At 42.7% G+C, this 19,147-nt stretch overlaps 2 protein-coding genes across 2 annotated transcripts; both read right to left on the reverse strand.

Annotated features, from left to right (window-relative positions):
• Positions 1 to 787: 787 nt before the first annotated feature.
• On the reverse strand, positions 788 to 1,972 carry LOC6542102 (putative gustatory receptor 22f). The gene is made up of 2 exons (XM_001968283.3): positions 995 to 1,972; positions 788 to 940 (listed from the first exon to the last, which is right to left on the reverse strand). The coding sequence occupies exons 1-2, from the start codon at positions 1,970 to 1,972 to the stop codon at positions 788 to 790; spliced, it is 1,131 nt and encodes a 376-aa protein (XP_001968319.1).
• A 2,050-nt stretch (positions 1,973 to 4,022) lies between these two features.
• Positions 4,023 to 4,805, reverse strand: LOC6540882. The gene is made up of 2 exons (XM_001968284.3): positions 4,648 to 4,805; positions 4,023 to 4,361 (listed from the first exon to the last, which is right to left on the reverse strand). Exons 1-2 carry the CDS (start codon positions 4,765 to 4,767, stop codon positions 4,062 to 4,064), a joined length of 420 nt encoding a protein of 139 aa, XP_001968320.1. The 5' UTR covers positions 4,768 to 4,805; the 3' UTR covers positions 4,023 to 4,061.
• Between the last annotated feature and the right edge of the window lie 14,342 nt (positions 4,806 to 19,147).

Consider the following 19,147-nt stretch of genomic DNA (forward strand, 5'->3'; position numbering starts at 1 on the left):
CACAGAGCGCCCTCCAGCTCGGCTATGATACCACACTTGAAGAAAAACCCGAGAACATCAGAATAATATCAACAATGGTTAGGATAGCTCTCCCACGAGCTATGAGATATGCCATGCATATACCATATAAGCTGGGAATAATATAATTATTTGCACAAGCTTTATCGCCTTGTTAGTTTATTTTTTCTGTGTTCAGATGAGCTGGAGGCCAGGACACACAGCACAGCTGCAGGGAAGGCTCCGCATCACCAGGCAGCATCTCCTCCACCCACTTCAGCTGGAGAACCGCAGCCAACAGATGAGAAATATTCATCAGCATTTACGTCACGCAGCGCGCAAAAGTCGCTGGGAAAGCGGCGGGGAAATGGGAGGACGTCTCCGTCGAAATGGCGAAAGGAGCGCAGGACGAGCAGGACGAACAGGACGAACAGGACGCATAGGGCGAACAGGACCTGGCACTGGATGTCAGTAGATTTATGTTGACATTTCAATGACAGTTGTGAAAATGCTTCCATTTTATGTGTGTTTTGCTGTGGCTGCGGCCCGTCCGTCGCCTCTTTCATCTTAAATTTGCGCAAATTGCTTTATCGCAGCATCTTAAATTATTTCCAATCACGTATCACTCACGAATCGGGGAAAGTATATGTCGCGGATGTCACGATCCGGGCAAGGAAATAATAATGTCACACGGACTACTCTCGAATTTAAGGGGGAATTGTTGGGAAATAGTTGAAGGTTTGGTATATGTACTTGTGTATTTTATAGCAAAGCATATATAAGGACAACTTTACAAATTCATGAAATCGAACTGAACCAGGTAAACCAGGTATAGAAAACTAGTGATGATCATCTGAAAGCCCATGTTGTAGTTAATGGAGAAGAGGCCACACAGCTGAAACCGAAATTTGCGGTGAGTGCACAGCCAAGCAAATTCATTCAACTGTCAGAAAAAGGATAATTTAGATTGGAACTCAAACTGCTGAAGTGTACTCACACTTCGCTCCAACTCCTCGTCAGCGAGCTCCAGATCAGTGTATTGTTTAAGGACCTTTGATGTTTGGTCGCCACACTTTCCGGCGAGATCGCACACCACAATATTCAGCCAGAAATCCCAAAAATTAAGTAGCAATTGAGGGGAAGCCACTATGCAGGTATACCACTGGTTCATGCTCACTCCGAGCACGATGAGGAAAAAGATTTGCACAGTGTTTCCGATTAAGTAAATAGTTAGCAGAAGGATGAGCTGGAAATCGCTGGTCGCCACCACCATTTCACTCAGCTTCAAGAGGCGATCGTACAAGGACACCAGTGCGCGAATTCTTGAGCAGCTCAGCTTGCTGGAGTCCTGCAGTGTTTCATTGACCAGCCACACATAGCGGTAGACCAACATGATTTCGACATGAAAGTGCACAATAATCAGTTGGGAGCCCACCGGTGGCAGGCAGCAAAGTATCTTTAGGATCTTCGGGTACGAATTCTCCTGCCACAGACAGAAGTAAGTGGCAATTATGATCTGGCCTATTGCAGTGACATGTTTTTTAATCACGAGCCAGTTGAACCTGGCACAGTTCTTCACAGTCAGAAGGTCCTTTAGCTGGCTCTCTAGGGTGAGTAGTTCATTGGCAATCTGCCGAATCGTGTTGCTTTTCCAAAAGTTCATGAGCAGTAATACGCCTATAGAAAAGTATGCAGTAACTGCGAACTGTAGATATATTTTCTCCAGCAGCGGATTGCGCTCAAATGCGATATATTTTCTCCGCTGCTGAACTGCTAAGTAGCTACTCAACGCTAGGCACATGCCGAAAAAGTGCAGTATAAAACCGTAGAGTAGAAGCCATGTGGAGCGTCTCAACTGTCTTCTTCGGGAATCGAAGGTGAAGGGAAAGAGTCCTAGTAGCCAGGATGCGTAGAGAGTCGTCTGCAGCAAGAACCATGCCAAGTGGCAACTGAAACCGCGACGTGGCTGGTACATTTCCCTCTAAACTGTTGGATAAAACTAATGTCAACAGGTTTGCAGCAAGGAAAAGGAAGCAAAGTTAAGCCATCTTTCACTTGCAATTAGTGTTATTAGAACTATCCTTGGTTATCTGCAATATGCACTTAATTAAAGTTAGGTTTAATAAACTAAGTGACTGACATGCAGTTGGTGTTACCCAAAAACCTGCGTGAATTTAATGAACTCATCGCATATTTCAAATTGACACATTTCATAAGATCCAACTAGCTACGGCACCTCGTCCTGCTGGCAATCAAAAAACAAATTGTTTGCGTGCCAGCCATCAATTTTTATTAACTTGATTAAGTGCTTTATGGCAGGCATCGGGGATTTCTGGTTGAGCAACAAGTTATTAGCCATGGAACGGAAATGCCAAGGGTCTCTGCAGGCGGGGGGCTTCTAAGCCAACCCAGATATATATATAGATATATATGCACATGGCCCATGACGATGGGGATCCTGTGACAGCAGCTGGCGAAGTCGCCTCTTCTACAGCTGGTGTCAAGGAATAATATTTGCATTGTTGTAGCTGAAAAGGGGCTGACTTAAGTGGGCCTGGGGCTGGTTGTGGATTGGGGTTAGAAGGGTTCCAAGGAGTGGGAGGTGGTCCAGGTCCCCGATGCTCAGCATTTCAATAAGCTAAAGCTCAGCCTCGGATGAGCAAGGGGGATGGGGATGGGGGGCACAGGCTGCTCTGCGGACGAGGGAATTTCATTAGGCAAATAATAGGAAGTTATGAAGACGTTACCTTCGTAGTTAACTGCAGGGAAATTTCTGCCAGACCTCCGAGCTTAGCCTACCTAAAATCTGGCATTCCTTTTTATTATAATTTTATGTGGTACAATAAATAATTCCCAATCCAGCCAAAGATAGTGCAGCACAGCGGCTGGATTGAAGTTTGTAAAACAACTTCCCAGTAGATAACTTTCTCAAATAATTAAGAGTGAGGAGCAAAGGGAGTGTGGTGCAGCTGCGTTTAGTCCAAAATGAAGTGCTGTCTGCTGGCAACTGGAAAATTCCATTTGCCAGGCCCGCAAACATCTCAAAACAGGAAATTTTGCAGTCGAATGAATTCCGGATTGTCTGAGGGAATTCCATTAGCAGGGATCTCGTATGAGCTGCACTGTACAAAGCCACCCAACCGCCCCACAAAAACACGCATTTGCATACACATTTGTATAAATAAGGCTGAGCCCAAAGCTGGTCACTTGCCCTAATTGAGCCTGAAGGTGGGATTGGGATGCCTTTTGTGGAGCTGAGCGAGGAGTCAGGATGCTAATTGAACGTATGTATGCGGGGTACAGCACGCTCACAGCTAAAAGTTGTATTTATATTCATGCAAAAAGTGCTGGCACAGATTCATCTCAGTACGCCTAAGCAACTTTATCTAACCATTTACCATGTGCAGTTACTAATATTTGGACCGCGACTGTATGCGTGCCTATGTGCGCACAATTACTTGACTGAATCTCAGACAGAGCAGTCATATAAAATGCAATTCACAGATTAAGATACATGTAATTTTTCCCCCCTCACGTCGTCCGCAGGACATAAATCAATGCGTCCTGCCACAAGCTGGACATCCTGCCTTTCGACTGTGGAAGCGCATTTCCCCCGCTTTTCCAACCCTTTCCATAAGGCAATTTAAATGATTTCAGCAGGCTCGACTGCCAAATTGTGAGTTTTGCATTTAAAGTGCCCCATTGCCTTCCATTTGACATTGCCATTGCTGGTGTGACATGAGCACATTGTGTGCACAAGTTAAAACTCACTTAATTATCCGGTTGACGCTGCGCAAATTGCAGTTAAGCTTGGCAATCACCTGTTAACAATTAGAAGTCAGTGCCACTTCAGATACGTTCAAAACCTTTTGAGTAATAAATTTATATATATAATATATTTAAATATATATTAGATTAAATTAATCTTTAAATATTTTAATATTTAATATTTATTAAATATATGTTATAATTAAAAAAAATATATATATTTATTTTCATTATATTTTATTCTTTTATTTGGAGAAAATGTCAAGTGGGTAGGAGCAAAGCTCCTGCTGACCAAATTAATTTCCGAAAGGATGACCGGAACTGCATTTTTCAATTAATTGCGAGTGCCAAAGGTCCTCGAGTCGCTTTTGGTGATTCCGCTGAATGCTCAGGATAATTCCGCGGTTCACGGAGGTCAAGCGCAGTTGCTCGCAAATGGAAACATTTGGATGCGGATGGTTGAGGTCGGGAAAGTCCTCAAAATCGAAATCATCTGTTTCGGCAGATGCTCCGAATATCTTATTGAAGTTCGATGAGTTTAGTATCGGACGCTTGGCTTCGTTCTGTGGAGGAGCATTCATCTCGATATCATTTTCCTGTAAAAGTTAACTTTAAAATGTTTAATAAATGTTATTTAATAAGCAGGAAGGAAATATTCATGGCTGCGCAGTTATTTGTCAGAGAAAAACACGTTTTGAATAGGAGCGCCTAGTTAAATATTTATAAACCTTAATATTATCTACATATTAATTGCGATAAATCAACACAAGTGCTTTCGTTTAGCAGGGAATGATTGAAACAGAAAAACTAGCCAATTAATTGTGGCTGGGTGATTTATCAGTCCAGTCACCGGTCCATATAGGAACCGAAACCCTAACGCACCTGATTATTCCTCGGACTGAAAGTGGAAATAACTTTCCCCGGAGCCTGGTTGCGCCTATTATAATCCTCCTCGTGCTCCAAGGGATCTTCAGTGAAAAGGATATTCACATACTTATTCATTTTGCCTCGAATTGAATGTTAGAGCGCTTCGTATTCAACAATTTCCAGCAAGTGAAACCTTCGGAGCTACAATTCAGGGCCTGCTGAGAGGTTTAGATTAATCGGGTTTCCCAGCTCATTCATGCAAAATGCATGTCCATCAATCCAAAACAAATTAGCACTGCCCACTCATCCCGAGTGCAGCTAAAAGCCTTTTCACCTACCGAAATCCTCGGAGCGAGGCCCTCGATTATTTACGTACTAAATGCAGATAAAGTTCCGTTTTTAAGGCTTCTATCCGGGAATCCGGACTACGGACTACGGACTACGGACTACGGACTACGGACTACGGACTACGGACTACGGACTATGGACTACGGACTGCGGACTCCGGACCTTTCTATGCACTTTGCTGGTGGACCGAAAAATAAAATTTATTTACAGTTTCCCCTGCCGGAGGCTGGCGAAAAACGGAAGCCAGTGGGCGGGGATTTTGCAGGGGGCGCGGTTGGGAAAACTCAGTCACGTTTTGTGCAAAATGGAAATGGTTTGGAATTTACGGCCAAATACTCGCCCAGCAAGTACTATAAAAAATGCGAAGGGCGGCAACCCTAATCGTCGTGAAGGACTGCTGCTCTATTATTTTCTGCTATTTTTTTTGGGTTTTTCGGGTAGGCCTAATGAAATTTTCGCTTTATGGCAAGTGCAGCCGGGTGAATTGCAGGTGAAAGCTTTTCCTGTCAGCCGGGGAATGTTGTTTCGAAATCACATTTTTTGCGGCTCCTTTAATTTGAGTGCTGCACGGAATGGTAGCTGCTCCTCCGGCCCCATCATAAATAAACAAATGCTGTAAACCATCTGATATGCGAGCCGTTTTTACAGGCTGACCGAGTTGGTTGATGTGTTCCCTTATTTTACCTTGCACCTTTTGCCATTTTATTACCCTGCCTGGTTTTTTCGGTGCGTAAGTTTATTTGTCACAATGAAACAGGAGCAGCATGTCCTGCAAGTCGGAGAAGTCAGCTTAAATTGCGGTGGGAAAAAGGATATTCGTGGTTTGATATTTCAAGTTTAAGTTTACTTAAAAACTATACTTTAGCTTGGATCCAACTACTAAACGAAATGTGTAAGTACAAAATGATGAGGAGGTATTTGTATTTTTTGCTAGAGCGGCTTGGTAAACTGGTACCGCTTCGTTTTGGGCCAAGATCTGTGCTTCAAATACTATTATTTGCAGCTTATTAAACATTCCTTTTTGCACATTTTGCAAAAGTTGCTGCCACTGTTCGTGGGAACAATGAAAAGTTCAACTAACCATGACTTTGGGGCTACAAAATGCCCGGACAAGCTGTACACATTAAGTTTCAACTTTGGCCCCACACCAACACACTGACACAGGTGTGATCCCCCAAACCCCCCGCCCCCCGGGACCCATTACCCCCCGCCCTGAACTCTGAACCCACAAACACACTAAAACACACTGAAACAGACTGCAACACGCAACAAACCAAAGCCGCCAGCAAGTCAACAAAAATGGTTGCTCTCCGCTGGTTTGCGTTTTCCGCTTTTGTCGACGCTTTTGCAACTTTTGCTGTCACTCGTTTTTTACCATTTTGGCCAGCATTTTAATTTCATACTTTATGCAGCCTGTTGGGGGATTCAAGCTGTTCCATAATGAAGGCAGCTTCCTCAAGCGGCTAAGCAGGAAAATATGACAAAATGTTCAGCTAGCGGCGCATATTTGAGCCTTTCTCCGGAGCTTAGTAACTACCACAAGCGCACTTAAACCTAACAAAAGCAGGAAAGAAAATCTAACTCACTAAATTAGGTTTAAAGCCAGAGTAAGAATATACCTTATAAATATAGAATGTTCCGATTTGAGAACGCAAATAAACCTACGGATTTTGTTTAAAGCTGCTCCTAATACACCAGATTGTTTCGAGTGTACCACCCATTGAACCACCCCCCCCCCCCCCCCCCCCCCCCCCCCCCCCCCCCACCGCCTCCACCACTCCAGAGTTTTCCGCGTGCTGACAGCGGAAAATGTCACAAAATGTTGGCGGCGCTGACTTTTCTGCATGAGTCTGCTGTTTCATTTTATTTGAGCCATTTTCGTACCAGCTCAGACTATGACTATCGCATTCATATTTTTGGCCTTTTACGACTTCTCATAATCTTTATGGGCGTGGGCGGTGGGCGATGGGCGGCGCCGGGGGCGTGGCTCAGCGCTTTTAACAGCCCAAGGAGTTACGACGCTTATGAGTGCAATTTAAATTCAAAAGCCGCTTAAATTTATTTGGAGCCCAAGCTGCAGCTCCTGCACTCACTTAAGTCAATTTTTGTGTTGCAAATTTTACATTTATGACAAGCAATTTAACTTTTGCCTAATTGCGCGACATGCAAAATTGCAAGTTAACTTCTGGGAATTGTCTACGCCCCATATCTGCGCCTTATCCCGGGCTCCTCATCCCCAGGAGGAGGATGGGCAGGATGCCCGGAGTGGTGTGTCCTGATGGTTCATTAAATGTAACTTTTGGCTCCGTCGGAAGGCGGCGTAGAAAAGTTCATCCTCCAGCAACAGGATGTGGATGCCTTCGCTCCTCTGCCGACGGAGCTACCAGGAGTCAGCACCTTCGAGTCAGCCGGGAACCAAGCAAATAGAATGGCTCATTAGGATAGTGCCACTGGAACTTATTGGATTAGTTGCCCTTCCTCGGCAGAAGGATGATTCAGTCACGCGATGCCATTCGCTGTGCATGTGGAGGTTGGGGGAATATCGGCGTATCCTCGCAGATTTTCAGGGATGGGCATAAAAACGGATTGTGACATTCTTCGGGGCGGAGAAGTATGCAACGGCTCCTTTGGTTGAAATGCATTTTCATAATACGATTTGACTTGACTTTTTTCGTCTATTTGGAGGGTATGCAAGCAATCGCAGCTTTCATTGTCACAAATTCAATAAAAATACGTACCACTTATTTTGGTTTCATTTCAGACCATTTTTTAGACAATGCCAACTTCGTTTGAAGTGCCCCATTTATGTTGGCGTAGTTTTCACAGCTTCAGTTTTGGCATCGCTTTTTCTCAAACGTCTGCCACCCACGGAAAGCTATTTATGAACATTTTATGCTTTATAAAAATGGAAAACTGGTTGAAAGCGCTCAGAGTTGCTTTGAAAAGTTGCTGAAACTTAAAAGCAACTTAAAACTCCGAACCCAGCTAATCTCATTGGGGAAAGTTAAGTTTGTCTATACGCCAATTAGCAAAAAGCAGGATTTTCATTTCGCATGCAAGTGAAGATGTCAAAGCCTCGGATGCGGAAAATGGGAAACGATTTTTCCGGCTCAAGGCGTCGAAGTGGATCGAGCATTGTCTTAATCTTTCCCCGCGGTCTCTTATGCGCTGCGAGTTGTTTGAAAGTGGTGGAAACTGAAGGATAAACACGCACAAGGAAGCTGCCTGAAAGTCCTTGTCACTTCGCAAAAGGATTTGCATTTTCAAATCCATTTGGAGTTGCATAAACTGATTTTTCAGCGACTTAACTTGTGCGTCACTCTGTCGTTTGCAAAAAAAATCCCAGCTTGTAAGTAAAAGCTTTAAAAACAAACAGGAATTTAGTCCTGTTTGCATTCAGTATGCATAAAGGATTATTTTCACTCTTCCAATCAAACAAATGTAAAATGAATACAATTTTGAATTTATATTCCAAGAGATTCGTTGTTGCGAGCCTGTAATTCATACGGATAAAGTTATCGAATATTCCGGAAATATACGAATTGTGTATGGATTGGTGTTGTTTTAACACTGGTATTTAATTTGTGCGATTTTTCATTTGCTGAAACTGTAAGCCTTTTCTGTTTTTAAATGTTCTGGTGCTGGACACGAATTTTGAATGGCTTCGCAAAAATGTGTTGAATGCTAGTAAATGCATGCAAGTGAGGCATTTAAGCCCAGTTCAACTCGACATTTTCGCCAAGTTTTCCTGCTGGCGACATTTTGCCAGCCGCAACATGTTAGCAAAAACCGAAGTTTTCCTGAAGTTTAAGTTTGTCTTTGGTCTGGGCCCAAGTTGCAGGAGGCCACAGCTCGACGTTGAGCCCACTCTGCGGTCATGAGGCACTTGCTCATCCTGGTGCTCCAGCTCCAGCTCCAGCTCAAGCTCCAACTCCAGGCAGCGACCAGTGACCTCAGCCCCAAGGGAAAAAGTAATTTAAGCACAGACAGGACAAGACGTTTGCATGAGTTGGCAACTGTAGTTTACCATTTTTATTTAGCCATCATTTGCCTTTATGACTGCTGCGGTAATCCGGCCAGTGATGTCCTCAAAGCCACCATGATTTGGCCATTTTGTCGAGTTCATTTCGAAGTTGTGGAAAAGTTTATGCAAGTGTGGCAAGTTTTACAGACTCGTGGGCCAGGTTTTTGGCCAACTTAATGGCAGCCACGTGCAGCATTTTGGGGGAAAAGTGCTCATTAAAAAGTAATAAATGTCAGGCCAAGAAAAATGCCTTGGCTTGAAATCATTTTCAGAAAACCAAATCTCTTCATTTTACTAAAAAATACATCATTGAAATCTTATACATTCATGATTTATTGGAAATGCGAGAGACAACTATAATTAAACTTCTCGGTTCTGTGCTTCGTTTAACTGCATTAAATAGCTCCTTTTGATGTGCCAACCACATGGCCGAATGCCTTCATAAAATGAGCAAATTATTTCCATCAGCTATTAGAAAACCACATAAAGAAGCAACTAACCAGGACAAAGGATAACTGACACAGACAACTGCAACTACGGAAGCACGACTGAAGTGGAGTGTCAGGATGACCACAGCAGCCACAGCAGTTCATAAAGATGCTGAATAGAAGACCAGGTCAGTGGATACTTCTATTGGGGAAAACTAGAGGATGGAGTAAGGCAGACAGTTCAGAATCCGCAGCAAGCCACAGATATCCATCGGGCAACTAATTGTCCAGGTTATAGCCGGAATAACCGATGCGTTTGGTCAAACATTTTCAATATTTCCTGAAAAACAGCAGTTTGCCCACTCCCAAATGAATTTCCCTGGGGAAACCTCAAGCATTTCCCACCTTCCTTTGTTTTCCGGGCCATTCCAAACAATAAGTTGCCATTTTACTGCCGAATGCTTAACCTTGTCCTCAATCGCAAAGGGAGCATTCGACTCCTGTTCTCCCACGCTTTTCCTCCAGATGTTGCCCAAGATTATTTTCACCATTTTCTTTGTGCCCTTTGTTCGGTTGCCTAGAAAAGAAACATTTCCCAGGAACATGGGGAGCAGTTTTTGTGGGCTGGTGCCTAATCAGATATTTACGCCCCAGGCGGTGGCTCAAAGTAGAAAAATATCCAGCAGAACACCTTCAGTACACCGGGAGAAAATGTACCTAATATGCAGGGGAAATAGCATGTGGTATTGAGTTAAGTTCACACAGTGGCATTTCTCCCAGTGAACTCGAATTTCATTTGAGCTCTGGGCCTTCGACTCTTGCTGGGTGTTAAAATAAATGAGGAGCATTTAAGGCCAAATCCCCATGGCAGACCAACAGCTTCCGCAGTCCGAATCCGAATGGAATCGATATGTGAGCCCACTCCTCCCTTTCCATTTCCCTGTTTCCTGGGAAATCCGTTTCCTGTCAAGCTCTCACTTAATTGGCAGCATTTATCAAAAGTTCATAGAAACAATGCTGGCAAATTCTGCATAAATTTGAGAGTGGTGGCAACCTGGAAACGAAGGCGCAGTAGGCGTGGCATAAATCCTAGACATCCGAGACATACATCTGCATCAGAACGTGTCCAAGTAGAGAAGCCCAGAAATCAGGTCGCCAGGTCCACTTTCTCTCTCCCAGAGCTCCATTGTGTGTTCCCTGTGTGATGTGTTGTGTGTGGAAAAGAAAAGTGGGAAAACGGAAGGTTCTGGGAGAAAGAAAAGTTTGTAGAGCACATTTCACTTGACCTGCTTGGCGGATTGAGATCCTCGAGCGCAAATGGTAGGGGAAATGGTATGGAAACCGTTGGAGGAGCAATAAAGTTTGCGGAACATTTTCATTGTAGGCCAAGGCAAATATGAGTATTAAGAGTATGTTGAGGGGTGGTAAATCGAACTGCAGACATATCTCCTTGATTGACTCCTCCCCAAAGTAATTATCTCCCATTATGAGAGTGGAATTAACACTCAATGCTGTGAGGCGCTTTAATCGCTGCTCAACCGCAATTTTCGTCTCTCGAACATCCTTCGCCTTTCCCCCCGGAATTTCACTTCCGGTCCAATTGGCAAACCTCGAAAGCGGAAGGATATTGCGCCTACTGCACGAAATGGGGGCGTGGATAGATGCTGCTGGTATTGTTAATGAAATCCCAGCTGCACTTCCGCATATGAATAATTTATCGACACTCACTTCGATATACACTCGTATGGGTTTGGACATTCCAGCACTCACTGCAAAAATGCAAATATTAAAACTGTTATGAATGTGAGTGCTACTTTCCCGCTGGTGAGTCCTTAATCCTTGACTGCCCTTCACTAATTCGGCCCCATCCACAAGAGGAAAGGGGTATGGAATTTTCCGGGTGCTGGTATCCCTGTTGGTTTCCAGTTTCCACGCTCTCCGGCATATTTAAAGTGTTTGCAAATCACGGCTATGGGAATTAGCCGGGGGTTGAATGGGAAAAGCGTAGATGTGCTCGGGGATTTCATCTGGTCGACTGCACCATTCTGACCAAATGGCTAACATTGGCATGGGAAAAAGGACGAAGGCCTCCAACGAGGGTACCATATATGAAATGTCATGCGGGTTTGCATTCAGATTGCATTCAGATGAGGGGTGAAAGGTGAGAGATCTATATGGGTATTACCAGGAATTAAGGAAAAAAGCGTTATCCGAGTTTGATTAAATGATTTTGCATTTAAGTTTTCAACAGGCAAGAGTATCCTGTTCCAGTAAAGAATAAACAAAGGCGTGTGTACAGTCTGAGAGCAAGGGAAACTGACAAACAATGGTCGGTCTTCAATCCGCAGGATCCAGCAAGACAACCAAGACAACCACGAACTATCCACGTCACAAACAGGAGCAGGCAAACAGCGGAGACAGCCGACAAGGACGATAATCAACTGGTAAACAGCCGCAGAGGATGGAAACCACCACCCAATCTCCTCCTGCCTCTCTCCTCCAAGGACCTTCCTCGTCGCTCCACTGCAGCAGCAATTAAATTTCCCTGATTCCCTCTAATTGCGTCCAGAACGGGCAACGAAATCTGCCACGCCCCGTTTGAGCCGCCCACGAGTTAGTGGCTGCTATTAAAAAATCATAAATTAAGCAGTGGGAGCTTGTGTTATCCTTTTGCTTCTGCGACGTATCTGTCCTCAATTCCTTGCACTTGGTTGGTTGGAAAGTGCTGCAGTCGCCAATAAAGTGTTATTTAATTGCTTTTGGCTGTTTATTGTGAGTTTTCCTGTTTTATTTCTTTTGTTGCAACTAAAAACCATTTTGCAATATGCCTTTGAACCATTTTCATTGCATTTTCATAGCCTCGATTGTTAATTAACTTGCTCTTCTCTTGCTTTTCTAGCTTTTCTTGCTATTTCTTTTGAATCTATGCTTGTGGTTCTGTTTGGCTTATTTTCCTGGAAAAAGAAACTCTTCCGAGCTGATTGCACTCAGCTGATGAACTCTTTAAAAATGTATTCAAAGTTTAAGGACGGGAATTAGTTGCCCAAAGGCGACCTTTCCGCTCTCCTTTTGTGTGCTTGGATATCTTACGGAATATCCTGATTCTGGCAGCCTTGAAACAAGACTCTGTCATAAAATGAATATAAACTTGGAACCGCAGTGGAATCGCAAGATGAGTCATAAACCTTCAACAGACATTTTTTAAAATCGGGAAAAATTCCATTGTGAGATGTGGGGGATGAAAAGGAAAGGCATGTTTTGTATTGGGCATATTTACAATTTGTGGGATTAAACTGATGTTAGAGTTAGCAAAAGGTAGTACTTTTCGTGCTTTTCTTCTTCATAATATTTAAGAAACCTTTTGGCTACTTTCCCCGTTCATTAATCAATTCTTCACCCCGCCATCCCACATTGTCACAAAGTTCCCACACCACCAAGTTCAATCGGAGCAGAAGGAGATTTTGATATATTACTAGGGACCTACTCCGCTTGATTATTTCTTTAATTAAAGCTTCCACAAACTCACATCCCGCTGAGAGGGGAAAAGTGGCGGAAATTTAATAAAAATGTCACAGCTGAGCTGTGCGAAGGACCTTGTCCTTCTCCTTATCGTTCTCAGTTTCAATTTCCCCGAGGACCTTGGAACCTCCCACGATAATTATGAAATGGGAGCCATTTGTTCAGCTGTCGCCGGGCGAAGTTTTTCCAGCTGCGAGCTGACCACTGGGAAAGCTTTAAGGTGGAAAATCGGAAAGTGGGAGATGAAAGTGAGTGATTTGCATGATGATACTTTATTCCCTGTTCCTACTTCCTTACTTTTCTTCCTCCAGCCACATCCACATGAATAAATTCCAATGGCCAATTTTGGACAAACTTTGTGGCATGTGGAAGGAAGGGAAAGGGTGGTTTACACGTGGTGCCCATGTTGTCCCGCCAACATTCTGACAATTTGTGGAAAACAAATAGGAAAAGCCGAGGGAAGAGCTGCCCTGCTGAATTATTCATAAATATGCAACGCATTTCCATCTTGTTCTAGGTTCTCTGGAAAATTCGGCTACAACCGATGACAGGCCAGGAAAAATGCTGCCACAGATCTGTCGAACAAGAATCCTGCGAAGGTGAGCATCCTCCGAAGTCGGAAAAGATGGATGACATTTCCGGGGAACTTACTGATTTTGTGTGATATGCAAATCAGAGGGAAATCCATTGGTGAGATTATGTTTGCTATAATGAGATGAATCTCTGTTTCTATATAATTTTCATATTATTGCCCACCCAGTTTTTTAACCAGAAACCAAACAGTTTTCCAGCTCTTCTTTTTTTTTCCGCTTTTCAGGACCCCTATCCATTTATACTCCCCACAGCCGTTTTATGCTTTTGCACTTAGCAATTAACGAGTTTACTTTTTTTAGTGCTACTCCCAGTGCCCGCATCAAGTGGACATATCCTCCTCCACTTTTCCACCACTCCCTCCACTTTCTCCCTGTGGAAGCCCCTTTCACCACCCAGAAACACCTCCCAGCTGGCTCGTTGCTCTCAATTAGAGTGTCACTTCCGTTTGGAATTTAGTTCGCTGCTGGACAAATTTACCTATGTGCAGGTGCCGTCACCTCTTTTCCTTCCATTTTCCCAATCCCGCAGCCTGCCACCTGCCTCCCATGTTTTTCCACCCGCTTTTCCCGCTCCTCCAGCTGCCATAAAAACGGAACTCGGACACGGACTGCATTGCGGTCTCCTCCTCTTTGGGGATGCTTGATGGGAAGAGGATAAGGATGTGGATTTGGATGTGGATTTGGATCTGTATGTGGAGGGGCTCCAACTGGGAGCCTCTTTGAGTTCGTGCTGGGAAATAATTGCGCTTCAGAGAGTTCCTAATTTATGGCAGGACAGTGCAGGGTTCAACTGAAGTTCAAGGTCCGAGAAGCAGTTTTCCGAGGAAATTGTCATTCCAATTGCATTAAATTCGCTTCGCGGACAAAGAAACTTCTCACCATTTCTCCTGGTTCTGAGTTCTGGCTGCAAATGAATGCACATTATTCTTGGGAGTTTTCCACTCCCTTGGTCTTATTACCCCCTTCTACTTAGTAGCTTTCTTTGCAGAAAATGCAGCGGAAATTGTTTCTAAATAAAGGCAAAAGGAGGAGAAAATGGGAAAATGTGAAAATGTCAAAGAAATTTAAGAAGCGCAAAGAAAGTTGGATGTTAGGTGGAGGCAGGAAGTATTGCAGTGAAAACTCCGATTGAATTGGTGTCAGGAATCGGAAAATAGAAACAGGTGGCAAAATAGGATTTCAAATCGGGAGAATGCAGGAGAAGCCTTTCCTCTGGAGTGGTTTTCATTTCCGGAAAAGGTTCAAACACATGTCGCTGCTCACCTTTCACCGGCTTTTCAACTTTAATTTTCTTTGTGGTCTGCCTTCGAGCTTTTCATCTTCCTGGTCTGCCTGCGGTTCCTTGGCAGGAAGTTAACATTAATTATAGGGAAGTGCCTGCGAGCACATTTTCACATCATTAAAAATTATTTATGTGGGCCAAGTGGAGGATAACAGGAAGCCAGGATACAATTCAAACGGAATTAATATCCTTCCCCGCCGCTTCATCTTTCAACAAATATGGAACCGAACTAAGTTTGAGGGACACTATGAGATATTCGCGAGTCTTAAGAATCATTGTTTCATTGAAATTTGCATAATTCGCTGCGAATTTTGTGGTCGGAATTTAACGAGCCACACAATTTGTCAGCGGACAACCTCGAATTATTCATGGGCAGCCAAAAAGGCAGGACAGGTGTACAGGTGTACAGGTGGGAAAAGTCTGGCTGTGGAGCAATCAACTTTGGGTCTATGAATTTGTAATTGGCAAGGACACAAAGTTAAATGGAATGGAAGCAGAGTGTTAAATTCCAAAGAAGGTGACTCTAGAATACAGATACAGCTGTCCAAAAGCCTGGAATTCTCCTAAAAGTAAATGGAATTATTCATGGTCAAGACTGCCATTTACTGCATGAAGAGGTCAGAACTCACATGGTGCATTAAATAAATTAGAAAAACACAATTTTCCTAGTGAATTGTTATTTATGGCTTGCTATAATTTGTAAACAAGCAAAAATAGATTAGTGGCCATTGGAAAACAACAACTGCAATATTATGCGGATGTTGCAATGAGAGGAAACGAAGATATACAAACGTTATTTTACCAGTTGGGAAAACAATTATTGGAAAACACCGAACACGTCAGAAATGAAAATGATGAAGAGGGAAAAAAAGGGGATACTGAATAGGAGCATTTCATTTGTGACCATCGGTAAATAATTTAGAACTGGTGCAGCAACCACTGGTCCACCGAATCCCCGGTTTCCCTCATGATATATTACCCCGAAATCCGCGACTGAGCTATTTAATCAACAAATTATACGGACAAACAATGTGGGCGGCGATGCGGATGGGGCGTGGCATTAGGCAGTGACAATTGAAACTGGCAACTTGCAAAATAGAATGACAGTTTTCATTTCATTCTCGTTGTGCAGTGAAACATATGAAAGCGAAGCGCATTTTTGACCCCTGGACTTTCAGATTGTTAATTTTGTTATTATAATTATTAAAACAATAGAAGCATATGTTTTATTAGTAAATGGATAGTTAATGTAGAGGTCAGCTGCTCTACTGAATGTCTTGAAAAAGTGTCCTTGGTAGTTGGCATCTCAATCAACGAATTCTCTGGGATTCCAAGTATACCCATCATCTCCATCATCCCCTCAATCATCATCATCCTCATCGATGAATTCGCACGTGACCCAATGCCATGGATTTTCCATCCCCCCAATTTCCCACAGCCTTCGCTGGGAAAACAAAGCAGTCGGAAAATGTCAACAAACGCAGGCGGAAAATCGTGAGGAACAGAGAAAAAGAAGCGAAAATGTTCTCAAGTCGATTCGCCAAGTGAATATCTTGTGGCGCTTTCGTATTTTGCATGCGTATTTTCCAATCCCACTGTCAATATGCCAAGAGTGGAAAGAGAGAGCGATGCCAGGGGGAAAGAGACGGGGACACACATGTTGGCTTTTCCGAATTCTCTCCTCACGTAGCCGTAAACCATTTTGAGCCAAAAAATGGAAAGAGCGATAGAAGAAGCGAAACCGAGACCACGGCGAACTACAAATTTAGCAGGGAGATGAGAAATGCCAGGACCACGCCCCCTTCGGCCTCCCACTGCCTTTCTCCCGTGGAAAAAGGCCTTTCCCCAGACTGAGGCGACTTTATTATGGCAATTCTTGCCCGAGGGAAAGGAGAACAGAGGGAGAATTGAGATGCACGCGACATTTCAACAAAATTAAAAGAGGAAAAATGCTGAAAATGTCCTTCAGAAAAGGCGAAAAGGAAGAGCTTGCCAATTTAATCCGTCTCTGAATTCCAAATCCAGTTCGCTGGCTTTTGGCCAACATAATTTGCAATATTTACGGGGAACCGACAAGAAGGAGGTGAGGAAAATCTTGGCCAAGCAAAAGTGGGTCATCAGAGGAGGGAGGGGTATTCGAAATACGAGTAAACATGAAATTAATATGGGATATGGAAACATTCAAATGGAAATCAAACAAGAAGTCATGTGAGAGATGCCAAATATTTTGGAATGAGTTTCGGACTTTTGCTTAGAGGATCTTCTTGGCCTTAACTATCCGCTCCTATAAGATGTAATTTTTCCCCTCCTTAAAAACGCGTCATTTAAGTTTATTTAAAAACTTTTATCCCTACTACAGTCAACTGGAATGCTAGTGCAACCGATGTGAAAACTAATTTGTGTCCCAAAGAAGCCCCAGTTGAATAACTTCCTAATGCCTCTCCACCTGAGCAGCTGGTCTTGGCCGGAGGCAGTTGCTCTGCCATATTGGAGACTCCCAAAGTTATTGGAGGAGATCCAGAGGAAGTGAGGAAGTGGAAGTGAGCCACATAATTCGTGGACCACTGACAATTTGAAACTTGCACCGCGAAATTACGCGGACTGATGAGCAAAGTTGGCTCCCAGAGACATTCAAGATTCTCCGCTGGCATTCACATTCAGAGAGATGAGAAATTACCCTAAGGGAAATGGACAGAGATAGAAAGTGGGGAGTGAAAGAGATGGCTTCTCTGGATGTTCAAGTATCGTGTAAATGGAAACCATTTTCGGTGAAGTGAGCAGCATATTTAGAATACCTGACACAACATTATGCACTGACAAAACAGAATGACGGGATTGTAAATATACTTATAATATACTTCACCCCTATAAACAATGAATCCTAACAGATGCAGAATGCAAGATTCCATTTTGAATTCGAATTACTTTCTGTGCTTTATTTTTCCCACTGTAAAGCACTTCCGGTTAGTGCTAAATGTGGCTCGCATTATTTAAATTTTCATTCTTTCAAATTTATTTCAGCACGCCTCATAATTTAACACAACTTTTTCTGTGGCATCCCCCTCTCTTTCTATCTGAGTCCGTCGCATTCCTTTTTTGTTAATAAGTGTGTGTGTTTTAATGTGTGTTACTTTCCTCTTAGCGGAAATTTTTGCTTCCTTTTCTGCGGCTTTTTTGGTGCTTTGAAATTATTCGCTGGCTGAAAATAAGTCAAGGGAAACAAGCGGAGCTCCCCGTCTCTCTTCCACAGTACCACTGTCTCTTTCCCACAGTACACCCCTCTCCTTCTTCCCAGCTCGGCATACAAAAGCAATTACGATGGGTGCTCCACTGACTGGGGCCTTAAATGGGTCCGCTCCCCGCTTTCTCCTTTCTCTCGGAAAACGGGAGACTCGAAGTCAACGGAATGACATCTGCCATCATCAAAATTTGATAAAATTGGCCAAAAATGAGCATTCCCATTTTTTAACGCAGTTCGATTTGAAATTTAATTACGAGATCAACGATGTATTACATTCTATATATAGACAATTATTTTTGAAGTTGTGGCCAAAAAACAGATTATTTTATGTTCAATATTCGAAAAAATTGATTTATGCAAAAATTTAAATATTTTTGATGGGCATTTTAATCATAACTTCACTAAAAATAATCATAGAGATAAAATAATAACTGTTTTGAGCAGCTAATTACTAATGCTAACGATCCCTATCACATTTTGTTGGATTTTGGGAAATTAATTTTTGGCCAAATTTTCGCACTTTTTGTAAGGGGTAACATCATTAAAATTTGATAAAATTGGCCAAAAATAAGCATTCCCATTTTTAAACGCAGTTCGATTTGAAATTTAATTACGAGCTCAACGATGTATAACATTCTATATATAGACAATTATTTTTGAAGTTGTGGCCAAAAAACAGATTATTTTATGTTCAATATTCGAAAAAATTGATTTATGCAAAAATTTAAATATTTTTGATGGGCATTTTAATCATAACTTCACTAAAAATAATCATAGAGATAAAATAATAACTGTTTTGAGCAGCTAATTACTAATGCTAACGATCCCTATCACATTTTGTTGGATTTTGGGAAATTCATTTTTGGCCAAATTTTCGCATTTTTTGTAAGGGGTAACATCATCAAAATTTGATAAAATTGGCCAAAAATGAGCATTCCCATTTTTTAACGCAGTTCGATTTGAAATTTAATTACGAGCTCAACGATGTATAACATTCTATATATAGACAATTATTTTTGAAGTTGTGGCCAAAAAACAGATTATTTTATGTTCAATATTCGAAAATATGGATTTTAGCAA

The sequence above is a fragment of the Drosophila erecta genome, unplaced genomic scaffold (genome assembly GCF_003286155.1).
Source record: "Drosophila erecta strain 14021-0224.00,06,07 unplaced genomic scaffold, DereRS2 tig00000055-arrow-pilon, whole genome shotgun sequence".
Classification (NCBI taxonomy): domain Eukaryota; kingdom Metazoa; phylum Arthropoda; class Insecta; order Diptera; family Drosophilidae; genus Drosophila; species Drosophila erecta.

Coding starts and splice junctions, on each gene's coding strand:
- LOC6542102 (XM_001968283.3), bottom strand. CDS start 1,972: ATGTACCAGCCACGTCGCGGTTTCAGTTGCCACTTGGCATGGTTCTTG. Junction 941..994: donor ACGAGGAGTTGGAGCGAAGT/GTGAGTACACTT, acceptor TTTTTCTGACAG/TTGAATGAATTTGCTTGGCT.
- LOC6540882 (XM_001968284.3), bottom strand. CDS start 4,767: ATGAATAAGTATGTGAATATCCTTTTCACTGAAGATCCCTTGGAGCAC. Junction 4,362..4,647: donor TCAGTCCGAGGAATAATCAG/GTGCGTTAGGGT, acceptor TAACTTTTACAG/GAAAATGATATCGAGATGAA.